Source organism: Thalassophryne amazonica, chromosome 4, assembly GCF_902500255.1.
Source record: "Thalassophryne amazonica chromosome 4, fThaAma1.1, whole genome shotgun sequence".
Taxonomy (NCBI): Eukaryota; Metazoa; Chordata; class Actinopteri; order Batrachoidiformes; family Batrachoididae; genus Thalassophryne; species Thalassophryne amazonica.
In genome coordinates this window covers 40,020-59,747 of record NC_047106.1, presented here as the reverse complement: position 1 = coordinate 59,747, position 19,728 = coordinate 40,020, and the positions used below count along the sequence as shown (strand labels likewise).

Here is a 19,728-nt window from a genome sequence, read left to right as displayed (position 1 = left end):
TCTTATGGCCTCGGACAGTGGACTCATCTCTGTGCTTGTTCTGTTAGACCTCAGTGCTGCTTTTGATACTGTTGACCATAAAATTTTATTACAGAGATTAGAGCATGCCATAGGTATTAAAGGCACTGTGCTGCGGTGGTTTGAATCATATTTGTCTAATAGATTACAATTTGTTCATGTAAATGGGGAATCTTCTTCACAGACTAAAGTTAATTATGGAGTTCCACAAGGTTCTGTGCTAGGACCAATTTTATTCACTTTATACATGCTTCCCTTAGGCAGTATTATTAGACGGTATTGCTTAAATTTTCATTGTTACGCAGATGATACCCAGCTTTATCTATCCATGAAGCCAGAGGACACACACCAATTAGCTAAACTGCAGGATTGTCTTACAGACATAAAGACATGGATGACCTCTAATTTCCTGCTTTTAAACTCAGATAAAACTGAAGTTATTGTACTTGGCCCCACAAATCTTAGAAACATGGTGTCTAACCAGATCCTTACTCTGGATGGCATTACCCTGACCTCTAGTAATACTGTGAGAAATCTTGGAGTCATTTTTGATCAGGATATGTCATTCAAAGCGCATATTAAACAAATATGTAGGACTGCTTTTTTGCATTTCCGCAATATCTCTAAAATCAGAAAGGTCTTGTCTCAGAGTGATGCTGAAAAACTAATTCATGCATTTATTTCCTCTAGGCTGGACTATTGTAATTCATTATTATCAGGTTGTCCTAAAAGTTCCCTAAAAAGCCTTGAGTTAATTCAAAATGCTGCAGCTAGAGTACTGACGGGGACTAGAAGGAGAGAGCATATCTCACCCATATTGGCCTCTCTTCATTGGCTTCCTGTTAATTCTAGAATAGAATTTAAAATTCTTCTTCTTACTTATAAGGTTTTGAATAATCAGGTCCCATCTTATCTTACGGACCTCGTAGTACCATATCACCCCAATAGAGCGCTTCGCTCTCAGACTGCAGGCTTACTTGTAGTTCCTAGGGTTTGCAAGAGTAGAATGGGAGGCAGAGCCTTCAGCTTTCAGGCTCCTCTCCTGTGGAACCAGCTCCCAATTCAGATCAGGGAGACAGACACCCTCTCTACTTTTAAGATTAGGCTTAAAACTTTCCTTTTTGCTAAAGCTTATAGTTAGGGCTGGATCAGGTGACCCTGAACCATCCCTTAGTTATGCTGCTATAGACGTAGACTGCTGGGGGGTTCCCATGATGCACTGTTTCTTTCTCTTTTTGCTCTGTATGCACCACTCTGCATTTAATCATTAGTGATCGATCTCTGCTCCCCTCCACAGCATGTCTTTTTCCTGGTTCTCTCCCTCAGCCCCAACCAGTCCCAGCAGAAGATTGCCCCTCCCTGAGCCTGGTTCTGCTGGAGGTTTCTTCCTGTTAAAAGGGAGTTTTTCCTTCCCACTGTAGCCAAGTGCTTGCTCACAGGGGGTCGTTTTGACCGTTGGGGTTTTACATAATTATTGTATGGCCTTGCCTTACAATATAAAGCGCCTTGGGGCAACTGTTTGTTGTGATTTGGCGCTATATAAAAAAATTGATTGATTGATTGACTTAATCCACATTATCTCAGCCTACCCAGCTGTAAATGCGTACTGGCCTGGGCTGAGGAAGTAACCTGCATTGGACTGAGGTCACATCCAGGGGTAGTCATCCACTTGATGCCACAAAAATAAACCTTGGGACCAACAGGCCTGTATAGGACTAACTGCTGTCACAGAAAATTGGAAAACTCCATATCACAATGGCTGCCATCTTTGAGGTCCACAGACCTGGAAGCAGGCAGATCTCAGTGGGTGGTGATGGGGTTTTTGCAGTGGGTCAAAGGTGACAGGGAACTCCAGGCACTGAAAGGACTGTATCAATCCCCATCAATCTGGGAACCAGGTTTGGGGGCTGCTTAAGCTCCACCCCCACCGAAGCTTTTGCACTGTGGTCTTCTTTGTCAGTCTTAAATACACCAAAACCTGAAGTCGAGACTGAAGAAAACATCTCTGAACTTCAAAATGTGAGGAAAGTGTCTCCAAAACCTCCACCAACAGGTTGAAGCTGCAGAGGAGACCATCATCTGGTTAAATGTTCTGAGGGCCCAGCTCACCTGTCATCTCTGCAAACTCACACCTGACTAGGGATGGGAATCGATAAGATTTTAATCAATATCAATACCATTATTGAGTCTGCTTATCAATCCGATTCCTTATCGAGTCCCTTATCAATACTTCTTGTGAATTTTCTGTGTTCTAAAAGTAGGCTTTTTTTTATGTCAGCAACATTTTGAGTCTTAAAGTAAATAAATATGAAATTGGCCACTGGATCCTTAAACTCTGGACATAATGAACTCTACATTGTGGATCCTTGATCTCTGGACATAAATAGAAACACGGCTGCCAGGACTAGTCACGACTACGTCAACTATTGAAAATGTCGACAACTAGTATAGTAGTCAACAAGTCATTTGCTTTGAACCTTGAATCAATGAAGCAGTGCTTCGATCCGCTGTATCACTGGATCTTTGCTTCGCTCCTCTCATAAGCAGCAACTCCACTTCTTATCCCGTCTCAAAGTCATTAAAATATGTCAATCATGAGTCACTTTTGTGCAGATTAAAGTGACTAACTGGTAGGGTTGAGCCGGATACTCGTTTCAGACGAGTATCTGGTACAGATGAAGCATTTTTGACTAGTACGAGCACGATACGAGTAAAGCTCAATATCTGTGCTCGTGCTGAAGGAAAATTCTCATTGGTGAACTGAGTGTTCTGTGATTGACCAGTCACACACAGCGCCTGCCCCTCCCTACACAGACACAGCTCTCTGCGTCTTCTCACACACATACAGACAGGATCTCTGTCTCTGTGCCTGGCTTGATTCTACCTCGCGTTGCTCTCTCAGTACTCAAGTTTTCTTCAGTTCGCCTCTTTTTGGGTTGTATGGTATTTAAAGTTACTTGGTGAACTTGTTTCATATCGTACGCGGTACATTTGACAAGACAGAGCTGAAAAAGGCTCGTGTCGTGTCTGTCAATGCCTCCACACCGGTCGGGGTTTTTAATTCATTTGCTTGCTCTTACTTTGGCTGGTGATAAAAAGTCAGTTGGAAAACTTTGCACCTACTGAACGTGGTGCTTTTGAGAAGAATACAGTGAACAAGGCTGACATATTTCTCTGTTTGCCATCACTGGATGTTTGCATGAATCACCAAGTTCACACAGATCATTAAAAAAATAAACTGATCAGTCAAACAACCTCTCTCTCTCTCCCTCTCACACAGTCTCTCTCTCACACACACATCTTAATCAATATTGTTTAACTGTGTGGAAAAAACGCCAAGAACATTAGGTAGTAAAAACAGTTGAGGGAAGGAGAAAAAAAAAATAAATAAAAAAAAATCACAGTTTGATCACAAAATTAAAAAAAAAAAAGTTGTGTTGAGTATGACAACTATTGTTCATGCAGACTTAGTAGTTAGAATTTCCTACTACACTGAATCTCAATTCTGAGGCTGTTCTGTAAATATTCATTCATACACAAGAATATTCATGTTCTGAGTTCATAAAAAACTGTTCTGTAAATAGTTCTCTTACTGTTGTGATCAAAACTTTATTTGAATCTCAATTTTCAGGCTGTTCTGTAAATAGTTTTCAAATAAACAATAAATATAGCAGCTTCTGATCAATCCATATCAATTTCAGACTTAATGTACTGATTTAAGCCCCAGCCATTTTGGGTTAAACCACGCCCACTTCCAGTTTAGGCCCTGCCCACTACGAGTACCGATACGGATACAGATCATTTAGATGGTTGAACAGATACAGATAGTGGTGTACTCACTCATCCCTAATAACTGGGACTCCTGTCTTGTTAGGAGAAAGAAATGAGAACTGTCCTCTGCTCCATTGCTCCAAACGCTGCGTCGCAGAGTCAAGTTAGAAAAATAGTGTTCGCTTTGAGTTAACTTCAAAACGAATCACCGTTTAAATCAAATGACACCTCTTTCCAAATGTTGTAATACAAACAAACTGCAATCGATCAAAACATTTTTTTTTCCTCCCAAAATGACACATCCTGGCTGACGTGCAGCAGCCCAAGACTGTACGGCTGCAGACCTGCAGACTTCAACAGCCGGCTGAGCTCAGCTTAGATGTGTGGAGAGACATCCATGCTGTTAATGTCTGAAAGGAAATGCTTTGGGCAAAAACTACAGACTTTTTTCTAGCTATGTCCAGAGATCAAGGCTCCACCATGTAGAGTTTATTTACGTCCAGAGATCAAGGCTCCACCATGTAGAGTTTATTTACGTCCAGAGATCAAGGATCCACCATGTAGAGTTTATTTACGTCCAGAGATCAAGGATCCACCATGTAGAGTTTATTTACGTCCAGAGATCAACAATCAACCATGTAGAGTTTATTTATGATCCAGTGACCAATTTCATATTTATTTACTTTAAGACTCAATAAAATGTTGACACAGAAAACCTGTAAAGCCTACTTTTAGTACACAGAAAATTCACAGGAGGTATCGATAAGGAATCGGATTGATAAGCGGAAATGATAATGGTATCAATATAGATAAAATGCGATAAGCTGCAATTTACATTTGATCCGACTAGTTGACTAATCACAAAAATAATCGCTGACTAGTCATCTTCAAAACAGTCATTTGTGGCAGCTCTAAATAGAAATAAACAAAATCTGTTATTGTCAAAAACATTTCCTTTCAGACATTATTGGCATGAATGTTTTTCCATACGTCTGAGCTGAGCTCTTACAGCTGGCTGTGTTGCACGTCAGCATGTAATTTGTAAAGAATGCAGGATGCCTCATTTCGGGAGGAAAAAAAAAACATTTTAGTCTAATGTACTTTATTGTCTGTATTAGAGCACTTGGAAAGAGGTGTCATTTTATTTAAAGCAGCAATTTGTTTTGTTATTAATTCCAACTGGACTCTGTCTCGGCAGAGAGCGGCACAGCGTCTGGAGCTGTGCCAACGGAACGGAGGACGATTTTCGTTTCTTGACTGCTACAAGACAAGAGTCCCATTTAGTGACTTTAATCCACACAGAAGTGACTCACGATTGACATATTTTAATGACAGAGGGGTTAAGAAGCGGACTTGCCGCTTCTGAAGAGCAGCGAGTCAAAGAACCAACGGATCGAAGCACTGCTTCCTTGGTTCATGCTTCAAAGTGGAGTCGCGCTGCAGAAACGGTTGATTACAGACCAGCTGCAGGGTCTGTAATCAATATAGAGGAATGATCATTTTCCCGACAGACACCCTCAAAAATAACGGCTGCTCTGAAGGACCGATAAGGGAAATGTTAAGCAAAAAGACTATTGATATCGGTGGATCAAATAATTTCTTAATGATACCCGAAAAGAACCTGTTCTCTATACCCAAACCTACACCTGACAAAACACCCTCTGGAGTCGATTGATGCTGAAATCTCTGAGATAGCTTTTGTATCCTTCCCCTATACCATGATGTTGAACAATCTTTGTTTTCAGGTCATTTGAGAGTTGTTTAGAGGCTCCCATGTTACCACTCATTAGAAGAGATGCAAAGAGGGGAAACATTTGCAAAAGGCCACCTTAAATACCCTTTCTCATGATTGGATTCACCTGTGTAAGAAGGTCAAGGGTCAATGAACTTACCAAGCCAAATTTGTGTTCCAATAATTAGTGCTAAATGTATTCAAATCAATAAAATGACAAGGGTGCCCAAATTTATGCACCAGCCCAATTTTGTTTAAATTATTGTACACTTTCTGTAAATACTAGAAATTTCATTTCACTTCTCAAATATCAGGGTGTCCATCTGCTATATATTTAACTGAAATTTCTGATCCAGACAACCAATGATTTATAAAGGAAAACCATGAAAATTATCAGGGTGCCAAAATCTTTGCATACAACTGTAAATATACACTATAAATCAATATCAATACTGGTTTACTGGCTACTACTGTTCCTCTCCTTCCCAACCCCTGTCTTTCTGTTACTCCTCCTCCCCCTGACTTGAGAAGTTATAATAAATATTTACATATGTTATGGTGTATTTTTTTGTGGTTGAAATACAGATATAAATGAATGAATCTACCCAACTTAAAAATGTACACATTACTTTCCATGCTATTTTATTTGTCTAAAAATAAATGTCCAAGGTTCCTTATAATGTTGATCAAGAAATTATCTCATCTGAAACAACAACAGAAAAGTTATGGTTTTAATTTACAAATTTCTAAAGAATCTTTGTATTTTTACTTAAAACTATTTTAATTACAAGTTTTTTTTTTTAAATGTAAGAAACTAGAGCCCGACCGATATATCCAGCCGATATAAGCCCTTTTCAAAGTACAGTGGTCCCTCGTTATAACGCGGTTCACCTTTCGCATCCTCGCAGTTTGGCGGATTTTTTTAGTGCAATTTTGCGTGCTTTTTTTTTTTTTTTTTTTTCACAGCGCATTGTGTTCTGCGTCCTTATCAGGTGGGCCGGTCGCGGCACCGGTCGGCATCACCGCGATTGCTCTCACTGCCTCCGATGCGCTTATTGAGTCTGCGGGCTCAGTAAACGCAGCAGCAGGCCACTCACACCGCCCTCCTGTCTGCTGTGCGGAGCTGCGCTAAATGTGGCAACAGGTCCAGAGACTACGCTCGCTGTTTTGATGGGGATGTTGACTGCAGCCACAGAGCTCCGTGGCCACCGAGAGAGGACTTGGATTCTTTGCGGGTCCCGCATCCGTACCTCCGGAGGCAGTGAGTGAAGGGAGAGTTCTGCGTGTGTCTGTTTATAATCTTCTCGCCCAGAAGAAAAAAGAGTGTGTTTACACAGTAAAGAAAAGTGAGAACATGTTAAAGTGTTAAGTGCCTGTTTGAGAAAAGTGTATAAAGTGTGTAGTGAGAGGTTTTACAGCCTTAAAACATCTATAATAATTGCAAAAAATAGTGCTGACTACTTTGTGGATTTCGCTTATCGCAGGTTATTTTTAGAACGTAACTCCCGCGATAAACGAGGGACCAGTGTATTCACTATCGGCCGAAATTTTGCCGATCTAACGCCGATAATTTCTCATAAACAGAACAGTTACTGAAATAATGTTTGTCGGCAATGTAAAATGTCCTTGCACCGTTTGTCCAGTAGATGGAGCTCTGACTCCATTCAGCTGAGAGCTGCTTACACCCCTGCTTAAATGTGTTCATCACCCCTTGTAGTTCGCCGTCACACTGAACTGATCGGCTGACAAAAGCATACAAGTAAGTTTATAAGGATCTATATCCTTATCCTGAACCTATATCTAAGTTGCAGCAACAAGAGGTACAAGATCAGATGTATTTCACAACTCTTTTTAAGGATATGTATTTGCTAATTTTACAAAGGTTTAATTCTTGATTCCATTTTTCAAACTTGAAAATTCTTCTCTGTTATAAAGTTAATCAATATGAGGACAAAGCTTCAGCTTTTAGCTCGTACCTTTTTTGTTAAGGGTCCAAAAAAGAACATTTTATTCATTTAAATCGGCTGATTTATCGGCTATTGGCAAATCAGCCAATTTATCGATTAACTGCATTTTTCAACCAAATATCGTTATCGGCATCGGCCTCAAAAAATCCATATCGGTCGGGCTCTATAAGAAACATGTTTTGACTTCAAAATGTACAGGAATCACAAATTAATCTTGAAGCAAAAAAACTTTCTTGAATAAACTGCTGTGTATAAATTAGCAGTTCTGGTGCTCCTTTGACACACATTTCTACAATTTTCTGTGTTTTGGCCTGATGCCTCATTTCCTTTGGCTTTAAAAGCTATCACAATGATAAAAAAAAAAAAACACTATAGCACAAAATCTGGCTTCACAAAATACAGGCAGTCATGTTTCAGAGGATTATAAATTTAAAAACTTTCTGGGACAGAATGGCCCCAGTCCACCCTACAATACTCACACATGCAGCGTTCGTTGCTCAGCTGTGCCACACTAAGTTCTCATCCAGTCCACACAGAGAACCTTCGTGAGTTGGCCCACGGAAAATGTTTGCAGTGGTGGGCACAGTTCTACCAAAGATTACAAAAGCTAACTTTTTTGTTAACAGATTAGCTTTTCAGATAAGATTTAAAACCATCAATGGACCAATTAACTTCCACTAAATTTAGTTCCGATAGCTTTAATGCCGTGTTCATACTGGGCGTGACCAGACGACAGAAATTCGCATTGGTCACGTGGTGACGGATGCACCACCGTCGCCTGATGCGTCGCTCTGCTTTCGCTGCGAAAATTCGCCCCAGTGTGTCATCAAATAGGAGGAGCTTCCATTCCGATCGCCGGCTACAGTTGTCAGTCAAGTTAACATGACAGACCTTGATCACACTGAGCGAGTTGTTGTGGAAAGTTGACAAACGTCATGAGACGCTCCCAATTTGGGGAGTATCATTATTTGCTGCAGGAGCTGCGTCTGGATGATGGCCGCTTTCAGCTGTCCTTCTGTCTCTGCAGGACCCAGTTTGAGGACCTGTCCTGTTCACACGTGCACATGTATACAATAAAAAAAAAAAAAACTCTGCTCCCCCTGCTGTGGGGCTACTGCTGCAATATCGCACCACAAACGCACCAATCGCTCAAAATCGCTTCACTTGCATCACTTCATTCACGTCCATCGCGTTGTGCTGTGCGACTTGGCGCCAAAATGCGTCCTTCCATAGGGATTACATGGCAACCTGTCGCTCGCGTCACGCCGGGTGTGAACGCGGCATTAGACCGCCAATATATTTTTGTGGGCATAGTGAATAAAACTTAACACTTAAAAAAACATTTGTAAAGCCTGAAATCATATATTTTAGTTCCTACTATGACAGCTATGAGAGGCAGAGCTCAGAGACAGCTGGTTTCCAGAGAGAAAGGAAGAGAAGAATTTATTTTCACAGCCATACGGTCGTGCAGACATGTCGGAGGAGTCGTGCACAGCAAGACAGTGTTGACTTATGGTTAAAATTTTAAACTAATTCTGGACAGGTTAGCGAAATTAACATGACCTCTGTCATTTTTACATCAGCTATATGTTTTAGTTTTAAAGTAATGCACTAATTTTGAAGGTTTCAGCATTTACAGACACACATGCCAAAAGGCATTATGAGAAAATGGAGCTTCCTGTCATCAGTGGTTGGTCGATTGATAAAAACCAACACACAAGTTACTGTAACGTGTGTGTTGGCTTTTACAAATCTGTATTTGTACATATGTCTTTTTTCATTTGTAAAAAAAAAAAGGCAATTTGACAACTGAACATTCTTTTTAAGTGTGATTCAGCACATACAGCAAATGTGTGGCAATTGGTATTCACATTCAAATCCAGTAGACAGCAATGTGAATATGTATTTGTTCAAGGAATCTGATCAGGTGACCCACCATCTGGGGTCTAGTGACCGTCGGCCTGCTTACAGACAGGACAAAGCACTTAGTTACTGGAAACCTGCACCTTGCCCCACTGCAGTCATGTGGATCACAGCTTGTGTCCTCTCCTGTTGCACTGGATGGGCAACTGAGCAGCTGCATCAAGCTGACTCACCTGCTGGGATGTTGGACAACTCCAGCACTAGATTCTCCAGTCAGCTATGATTCACCAAACATTGGCGAGATTAAAAGGTGTTAACACAGCTGAGGGGATCTCAGGATTCTGGGTAATCAAGGAGACTGATAACTGGTATTTGAAGCAAGGAAAAAAGTGTCAAAACTGACTAACACAAATTCCATCTTCCTTTAAAGGACATGTCATGTGTTTTAACGTTCCAGTTAGCAACACAACATCAAAGTACTCATAATTGTAAGTCTCCCTGTGCACATGTGCTCATAATTAGTGGTTTCTGATGTTTTGTATTCCTCTCCTGAAATGAGGAAACAGGTGCATATCCAGAGAACATCTCACTCTGCAATTCTCTGCATTTCTCTGTGTGTGACGTAGTTAACAGCAACAGAAACATCCCAGAACGAGACAGATGGTGGGAAACGAATGCGGTTCTGTCCGATAACAAAGTTGGAGTTTTTTTGGGGGGTTTTTTTTTGAAGCAGTGGCTTGGAATTACAGAGGAAACGACACACTTCACCCCAAAACAATTTTTTTTCAGAGTCTGTCGGATTTTGGAACTTAAAGTGTGGTGATGCTGCTGTTTGTGTCGCAGCTGCTGATTTACTGCTGCTGTGATCATGGACGTGTGTGGACACGCAGATGTATGTCGTGTATTGGGAAAAACTCAGAAGACACTACTTTCAGGAGATAATGGACTCTCTAATGTGCCACAAGGCAGAGCTGTGATCAGACATTATGTGCACAGGCGTGCATAATGTCTGATCAGAACCTGAGAGCAAGTGGACCTGGACATTATTCTCTGGCTGAGTAGAACTTGAAAATGATGGACCATTCAATGGCTGGCGATCACAATTGCGATCACGCGTGAGCGTGAAGGCTTGTTTTTGTTGTGGACTAATTTGGAAACCTTTACACTGGGTGAGTGCAATGTTTTGTTTTTCATCTTTTGCTTTGTGTTCTTTCAATGAAAGTACTTTTTTTTTTTTTTTTTTACTTTGTGTGTGTGTGTGTGTGTGTGTGTGTGTGTGTGTGTGTGTGTCAGCTAACTTAACCCCCAACTTAGATGGACTTCTGCCTGAATTTGAACAATATATAAAATCAGTATTAAGCTTGTAGACTTTCTCAAATGTCATAAAACTGTCAATCACTATAAGGAACTTTCAAAAGAGAATTAATGTTGAATAATCCCTTAAAATAAACAGCTAACATGCAGGTTAAAATGGATGTTACGCTGTTTTAACCCGCATGTCGGCTGTGTTTTTGCCACTTAATGGATGTGGAATGTCTCCGTGATGACAGATATATTTATTTGATTTTTCACAGTTATATACAACACTCATCAGCATTTTTAAACAGGCTGCGTTTATGACTAATTGTCACAGGTACAAAAAAAAAAAAAAAAAAAAAAAAAAAAATCTCTCATAGCTGCTCCTTTTACTGTGACTGCATTAAAATGGACACTTATCACTTAAAAACCAGTCATCATAACACAACATCACACTTGTGTAAACTTTGGAATTAATCTGTGCCTCAGTTCTTAACGTTAGCAGCTACATTCCATTGAAGCGCACGCTGGGATACTTCTAGTAATGACGTTGTTAAAGATTTTATATATATATTTTTTTTTTTATCACTGTTAAACATTTGTACCTTTGTCTTCTTTCTTATGAAAACGTTATTGTGCTGTTTTGCACCAGTCTTAAGATAACCCTGAGAATGCACATATTATTCAACTTCGTTTTAGCATGCTGGGGTCAGTCTGAACTGGGAGTAAAGAACTGGAGGTTATTTTGACCGTTGTGAATTTACGGCCTTGTGATATGTGATGCTTAGTGTGAAGAACAGGACACTCTAGGCAGATGCAGAACAGATGATAAGTGCAACAAACGAACGGGATGTGCTGACCTTCGACGATAAGATTAAAGGAAAGAAACTGTTTTTCCTTACAGCTGCACTTATTGACGTATGTGTTTATGTCACGGGAAGAAACTTGTCTTGCGTTGTCCCCCCCACCCTTAGGACAAGTTTTATGATGTGGTTAGGGCTTCTCCAATAAAAGAGCAGGAGCGCAGGCCAGACTTTAGTGTAGCTTTGGTGTACAGCCTGACTGCACTCCTCGCGAGATAAATTTGACTTTCTGTCTCACTGGTGGTTCTTGACTCTGTTTGTCTTGTTAAAGGTTTTAAGAATGTTTGGAGGAGAAAATACCCAACAGACATCACCTGTACCAATAAATAAAATCTGTAGTTTCTGTCAAAAGCATTTCCTTTCAGACATTTTGGCATGAACGTCTCTCCATACCTGAGCTGAGCTCAGCCGGCTGCTGCACGTCAGCACAGGACGTCTCATTTTGGGAGGAAAAAAAACATTCTGATCGATTGCAGTTTGTTTGTATTACAACATCTGGAAAGAAACGCCATTTGATTTAAATGGCGTTTCACTTTGAATTTATTAATTCCGACTGGACTCTATCGTTCTAACGTGACTCGGCAGAGAGCCGCGCAGCGTTTGGAGCTGTGTGAACAGAACGGAGGACGATTCTCGTTTCTTTCTCTGCACAAAAGTGACTCACGATTGACATATTCAGGGAAGAAAGTGGTGAAAAACAAAAAAAGCTGAAACCCAAACTTACCCCCCAACACCACCCACATGAAAATGTTTGAATTCTAGAAGCTCTGAAATGCAATCTGGGACTATTCCAGACAATAAACTGCAGTGAGTGCAGCATCCATTTAGTGAGAAAAAAAACAAACTTCCCTTATTCAAATTCATTCCAGTAGTATTCTGCTCTTACTAGGACGCAGCAGTTTTCTAGTTTGGCAGATAGTTCTGGAGGAAATCACTGAAGAAATGAACACATTGAAAATATGGTTTGACCGAAACAAACTGTCATTAAACTTAAATAAAACAGGGATGAAGTGGAGGTGGAAGAGTCACTAGGTGTTCACAGGAAACATTTATTTCTGTATTTATGTTCATTGTTAGTTGGTTTGATCTTTTCTGTTGTGTTTTGTTTCATCAGGTGCTTTTTGTGTTTCTGTAAAATTGTATTGTCGCATTAGTTATTACGAGTTATTATTACTATTATTGTTGTTGTTGCTATTATTAATATATTAATAAAAAATTAAATGAATAATTTGACTCCTTTACAACAACAAACGTTGAGCATGATTATTATTCTGTATAATTATTATACAGAAAACAAATGCACACAAACGTGCTGAGATGCGAACAGCTTAATGCTAACTTTAACATTGAAAACGTCATAGACATGCTAATGCGTTAGCATCAGTCCTGTTTTTAAGTTATAAAATACATCAACTGTTTCAGAAGAACATAAGTCGGTTTAACATAAAAAAAAAAAAAGAGGTAAATGTTACTCTCAGACATATGCTCTTTAGGGTTTTAGCAGGGAAAAATTAAGATAAAGCAAAATAAAACAATGAATCAATGATTCGCAGATCGAAGCACTGTTTCGATCTGCGAATCACTGCTTTGATTGGTTCAAGGTTCAAAACAAAGCTGCGCTGCAGAAAAGTTGATTACAGACCCACTTCAGGGTCTGTAATCAATGTAGAGAAATGATCATTTTCCTGACAAACCCCCAAAAACAACGGCCACTCTGAAGGACAGATAAGGGAATTGTTAAGCAAAAAGGTTATTGATGTCCGTGGATTGAATCAGAATCAGAATTTCTTTATTGTCCAATAACGGGAAATTAATGTTGCAGCATGAGCACACAAAAGACAAGGTACACAAAGTTAACAATATTAAACAGTGAAAATAAGACCCAATTAAACATCTAAAATCAAACATAATAAAAATAATAAAACAATAAAAACAATACCCATACAATGTCAAATATTCAATCCAGAATCCATGCGAAAACAAAGTATTGCAAAAGTGTAATATGTGGATGTGCAAATAAACAACAGTACTGCAAAATAAACAAGAACATCAAAGGCTAATTGCCATTAAGTAATAAAATTGCACTGGGGATAAACGAGACCTGAAATCTTTTAGTCCTCCTCATAGGAGCCCTAAAACGACGGCCTGAGGGCAGAAGCTCAAACTCTTTTTTTTCAGTGGGTGATTAGGACAATCCAGAACAGCATTAGCCTTTCTCAGGACCTGTCTGTTATAGATGGACATTACCCCGGCCTGCTGACTTCCTGAGATTTTTCCAGCAGTTTTGACAAGACTGCAGAGATGACTCTTATTGGAACAATTCAAATTTCCAAACCGTGCAACAATACAAAAAGTCAAAACCGATTCAATAAAACTTCTATAAAAGAGAGTCATCATCTCAGAAGAAACCTGGAAGGTTCTCATCTTCCTCAAAAAGAACAATTTTTGCTGAACCTTTTTGGAGATAACATCAACATGAGGTTCAAAGCAAAGTTTATTATCAAAGACCACACCCAAATATTTGTAGCTCTCCACCATCTCAACATCAACATCTTTAATAACAGTTGGTGATGGAAAAGAGGTAGACTTCCTAAAATCAATAATCATATCTTTAGTTTTAAAATGATGGAGGAGCCCATCAGCAAGCAGAAAGGGTTGGATGGTATTGAATGCTGAGGAAACGTCTATAAATAAGGGTCTGGCATGTGTCTTCTGCCCCTCCAAATGCCTAAACAAAAAGTGCAGTAATGTTACCGCTGCATCCTCAACACCTCTGCTGGCTCAGCATGCAAACTGCAGCGGGTCGAGCTGTTGTTCAACATGCAACAAAATTTCCGACCTGATGATCTTCTCAAAAGTCTTCATCACTAAAGAAGTCAAAGCTACAGGTCTGAAATCATTAAGTACTTTGGGGAAGCCACTCTTTGGTATTGGAACAATAACTGAATGTTTCCAAAGCTTAGGTACTTTGTGCAGCTCAAGAGACAGTGAAACAACATAATGGAAAATGCTGCGCAACTGATCCGCACAAGTTTTTAATACTTTGCCACAGATGTTGTCAACTCAGCCACATGGGGTGTGCAGCCAGTACATTCTGAGTGCTGGTCCCAAGCCCGGATAAATGAGAAGGGTTGCTCAGGAAGGGCATCCGGCGTAAAACAAGCCAACCCAACTATGCCGACTAAGAATCGAATTTCCATACCGGATCGGTCGAGGCCCGGGTTAACAACGTCCGCCACCGGTGCTGTTGCCCAACAGGGTGCCGATGGAAATTGGGCTACTGCTGGGCGAAGACGATGAAGAACAGGAGGAGAATGTTTCCACAAACAGCGGGAGAAGAAGAAAACTAGAAGGGTGGAAATGAAAATGGGGACTTTAAATGCTGGTAGTATGACTGGTATGATGAGAGGAGAAAGGTAGACATATTGTGTGTGCAAGAGACCAAGTGGAAGGGAAGTAAGAGCAGGAGCATCGGCGGTGGGTACAAGTTGTTGTACCATGGTGAGGACAGGAAGAGAAATGGTGTTGGGGTCATTTTAAAGAAAGAGTATGTTAAAAGTGTGTTGGAGGTTAAGCGAGTGTCTGACAGGGTGATGAGTGTGAAGTTGGAAATTGAAGAGGTGATGATGAATATCATCAGTGCATATGCCCCACAGGTAGGTTGTGAGATGAAGGAGAAAGAAGATTTCTGGAGTGTGTTAGATGAGGTGGTGGAGAGTGTGCACAAGCATGAAAGAGTGGTGATAGGAGCAGACTTCAATGGGCATGTTGGTGAAGGGAACAGAGGTGATGAGGAAGTAATGGGTAGATATGGTATCAAGGATAGGAATGGGGAAGGACAGATGGTAGTTGATGTTGCAAAAAGGATGGAAATGGCTGTGGTGAATACCTACTTTAAGAAAAGGGAGGAGCACAGGGTAACATATAAGAGTGGAGGAAGGTGCACACAGGTGGACTACATTCTTTATAGGAGATGCAAGCTAAAAGAAATCACAGACTGTAAGGTGGTAGCAGGAGAGAGTGTCACTAGACAGCATAGGATGGTTGTTTGTAGGATGACTTTAGAGGTAAAGAAGAAGAAGAGAGTGAGAGCTCAACAAAGGATCAGATGGTGGAAGCTGAAGGAGGAAGACTGTTGTGTGAAATTTAGAGAGCAGGTGAGAGAAGCACTGGTTGGAGGGTAAGCAAGTTTGGACAACTGGAAAAGTACTGCAGATGTGGTGAGGGAGACAGCTAGAACAGTACTGGGTATGACATCTGGACAGTGGAAGGAAGACAAAGAGACTTGGTGGTGGAATGAAAAGGTCCAGGAAAGCATAAGGAGAAAGAATTGGTGAAAAAGTTTTGGGATAGTCGTAGAGATGAAGAAAGTAGACAGGAGTACAAGGAGATGCGGTGTAAGGCGAAAAGAGAAGTGGCAAAAGCGAAGGAAAAGGCATATTGTGAGCTGTACAAGAAGTTGAATAGTAAGGAAGGTGAAAAGGACTTGTACCGATTGGCCAGACAAAGGGACAGAGCTGGAAAGGATGTGCAGCAGGTTAGAGTGGTAAAAGATGCACATGGTAATGTGCTGACAAGTGAGGAGTGTGTGCTGAGAAGGTGGAGGGAATATTTTGAAGAGTTGATGAATAAAGAAAATGAGCGAGAGAAAAGGCTGGATGATATTTCTTTTTATTCACCTCTTTTTGCTCTGTATGCACCACTCTGCATTTAATCATTAGTGATTGATCTCTGCTCTCTTCCACAGCATGTCTTTTTCCTGATCCTCTCCCCTCAGCCCCAACCAGTCCCAGCAGGAGACTGCCCCTCCCTGAGCCTGGTTCTGCTGGAGGTTTCTTCCTGTTAAAAGGGAGTTTTCCTTCCCACTGTCGCCAGGTGCTTGCTCATAGGGGGTCGTTTTGACCGTTGGGGTTTTTCTGTAATTAATGTATGGCTTTTGCCTTACAATATAAAGCACCTTGGGGTGACTGTTTGTTGTGATTTGGCGCTATATAAATAAAATTGATTTGATTTAATTTATTGAGATAAAATGAGATATAACTACACACAACATCGGTGAGTTCATCAATATCTGAGCAGTCCTCCTGGAATAGAGACCAGTCTGTGCAATCAAAGCATCCTTGTAGAGCAAGTGAACTGTTGTTGCTCCAGACTTCGACCTGCTTTTTGCAAGTCTTTTCCCTCCTCAGCACAGATTTATACGTGGGAAGGAGGTGAACAGTGTTATGATCTGAAGAGCCCAGTGCGGGTCCTGCCTCAGATTTATACGCCTCTTTAATAGATCCATAACAAAGATCTAAAGTTTTGTTGTGTCTTGTAGGACAGGTGACGTACTGATAAAAATTATTCAGTTATTTCTTAAGATTACAGTGATTAAAATCCCCCAAAATAAAATTTGGAGCATCAGAAGAAATAGACTGTATCATTTTAAAGACTGTGTCAGAAGCAGATCTGACGTCAGCTTTGGGGTGGATGTAGACCACCATGACGAATATTTGAGGAAATTCCCTTGGAAGGTAGAACGGCCTCAGTGACACAGACAAAAGCTCAATATCAGGTAGGCACAGCCGCTGGCGCACAGTTACCCGACTGCACCATCTGCGGTTTATGTACAAGCATACTCCTCCTCCCTGAGTTTTACGCGTGGCTTCACTGTCCCGATCCAGATGCACAGGAACACCGAAGCCGCTAAGTTCCAGAGAAGAGTCACAGTCCGAATCAGACAGCCATGTCTCAGTAAATACTAAGACACCTGCATCCCTGAATTCCCGTAAATGAAGAACATTTCCCTGTAGTTCATCAGTCTTATTCCTTAAAGACTGGAAGGCAGAGCAATACAGTTCTTACTCTGAAATTTGCTGACGCACGCCGCCTCTCCGTCCGCGTTTCCGACATCTCGGCTTCCCAAAGCTCTCCCGAAATACAAAAGATAAATATTTTGTAAAGTTTTTGACCAGCCAAGAGTGTGCAGGATCATTCCCGGCTAGACAGTGCCATCTTAATCCTATGAGAGCCTCCTGTGTATACGTGATTGTTTGGGAGTGCTCATAACTCCAGGTAAAATTCGCAATGAACGATGTGAATAAGAGATAAATCCATTACAGCAGGGACTCTGTTAAAACAAATCACAAATGTACAGGTTTCCAAAACCAAACACTTAAAACAGGTTTAAAAGAACATAAAATAGACGCACAGAAAACACCAGCTGCGTGTTGCCACAAGAGCAGCGCCACCACCTTAACGATACCCGAAAGGAACGGTTCTCGATACCCAACCCTATTATTACTATTACTGTTGTTGTTGCTATTTTTATTATTAATATATAAATAAAAAAATATGGCAATTTGTAATACATTTGACTCTTACGACAACAAACGCTGAGCCATTAGTTATTATACAGAAAACAAATGCACAAACTGTGCTGAGATGAGAACAGCTTAATGATAACTGTTTTTAAGTCAACTGTCTCAGAAGACCATAACAGGTTGGTTTAACATAAAAAAGGTAAATATTCCTCAAAGACATATGATCTTTAGGGTTTTAGCAGGGGAAAATTAAGATAAAGTGAAACAAAGCAACAGCTTTGCTTCAAGGACCCCGAAGCTGCCCAAAACCTGCCTGATCAAAAAGCACAGCACTGAACGCATCCTACTGAACACTACTGATCTAAAAAAAAAATGACACAGGCAACTGGCAAAAAAAGCAAAAAGCCGACATTTTTTTTTTCATCCCTGGAAGGAGTTAACGCTGGTCTATGCTGAACCCTGATATGACGGAGTGTTGCCCTGACGACAGGCCGACTCTGCTCACTGCCATATGAAATTTGACAGAAAAAGTGTGTTACTCACCCTGCTGGACTCCACCTCTACATTCCACTTGGGTCGAACCACGTAGTCCTTGTTGGAGGGCATGGGTACCCGCGCCCGGGCGCAGAAACCGGGGTCACCGGGTCTCAGAGCTCTGCAGAACAAAACACCTCATGGTGAACACGTTCATGTCCTGCAACCTTTCCACAAACCTGTGGGTGAACTTACTTTTCTTCTCCTGTCAGCTGCTTCTCCAAGTCTCTCCGTGGCGTCTGACCCCCCGAACTAAAGCAGACACACAGAGGTCTAAGCGTCAGTAACACAAACAAATGCTCGGAGGATTCCTGACGTGCAGCAGCAGAGAAACTGAAGCTGAGCTGATGCTGTTACTGTCCTCAAAGCTGTTACTTCCACCTGTCAATCATACACACTCACATACACGCACACTGACATTTCACAGTAAAAGCACGGCCACAGGGCTTTTATTGTGGAAAAATTGAATGTCTCAGCCTGTTTCCAGCAGAAAGTCATCCCATGTAAATATTTGCTGGCTCTGATCACTTCCTGTGAGTGAAGCTGGTGTTAAAACATCAAAGTCGGTGCAGAAAAATTGACCTGCGCTGGCCAACCAGGCAGGCAGACAAACACCTGGAATCCAGTGATGTGAGTGGCCCTTCAAAAAACCACACACACACACAAAAAAAAAATAAATAAAAAAATACTACCTAAGATTTTGATTGGGGGGAGCATCTGATGGACTCCCCCAAAGAATATAAAAAAATATTTCATCCAATATGGTGCAATCTGTAAACTAAATAAGAGATATTTCTCAGTTCCATTCATTTTTGTGTTGATTTTCCTGTGCTGGGCCGATGAGCCACGTGGATCAGAACACCGTCTTATTACCAGGGAAACAAAAACAGTTTCCACAAACTGTGATAAGGGACTTGCAGGATTTTCTGGGAGACTGACATCACTGAGTACCAAACGTCTGAGCCGACAGTTTGCACTGCACTCGGGGAAACCATGCAATTACCACGCTGAACCTGATTGGTGGAGAGAAGACGTCGGGTTCCTCCGCCCTCTCCACCTTCTGAGGCTGACTGGAGCATGACGAACCATTTCAAAAAAATGAGGGGAAGGAAAAGGCTGAAAAAAGGAAAATCTGATGACAGACGTGCAGTTCAAAGAAAACCAAAACCTGAGACCAGAACTGATAAGAAAACCAAAACCTGGGACCAGAACTGATCAATAACAGCAGTGAGCAGCCAACAGACACTGGTTCTGACTGGCTGTCAGTCACAGCCAATCAGAGCTCACAGTGCAAACAAACAACTAAGACCAAAAATAAATAAATAAATTTAACCAGATTCAAGAACAGTGTCAAAACTATAACAAACAACAACAAAAGG

At 41.0% G+C, this 19,728-nt stretch overlaps 1 protein-coding gene across 2 annotated transcripts in view; it reads right to left on the bottom strand.

The window, feature by feature from the left end:
* LOC117509336 (protein IWS1 homolog) overlaps positions 1–19,728 on the bottom strand; it is a 70,372-nt gene that overhangs the window by 20,148 nt on the left and 30,496 nt on the right. For both annotated transcript variants that reach the window (XM_034168993.1, XM_034168994.1), the window contains exons 14-15: positions 18,545–18,601; positions 18,359–18,470 (exon numbers count right to left, since the gene is read on the bottom strand). In XM_034168993.1, the coding sequence (XP_034024884.1) occupies positions 18,359–18,470; positions 18,545–18,601 (169 nt within the window). The remainder of the gene's footprint in view (positions 1–18,358; positions 18,471–18,544; positions 18,602–19,728) is intronic.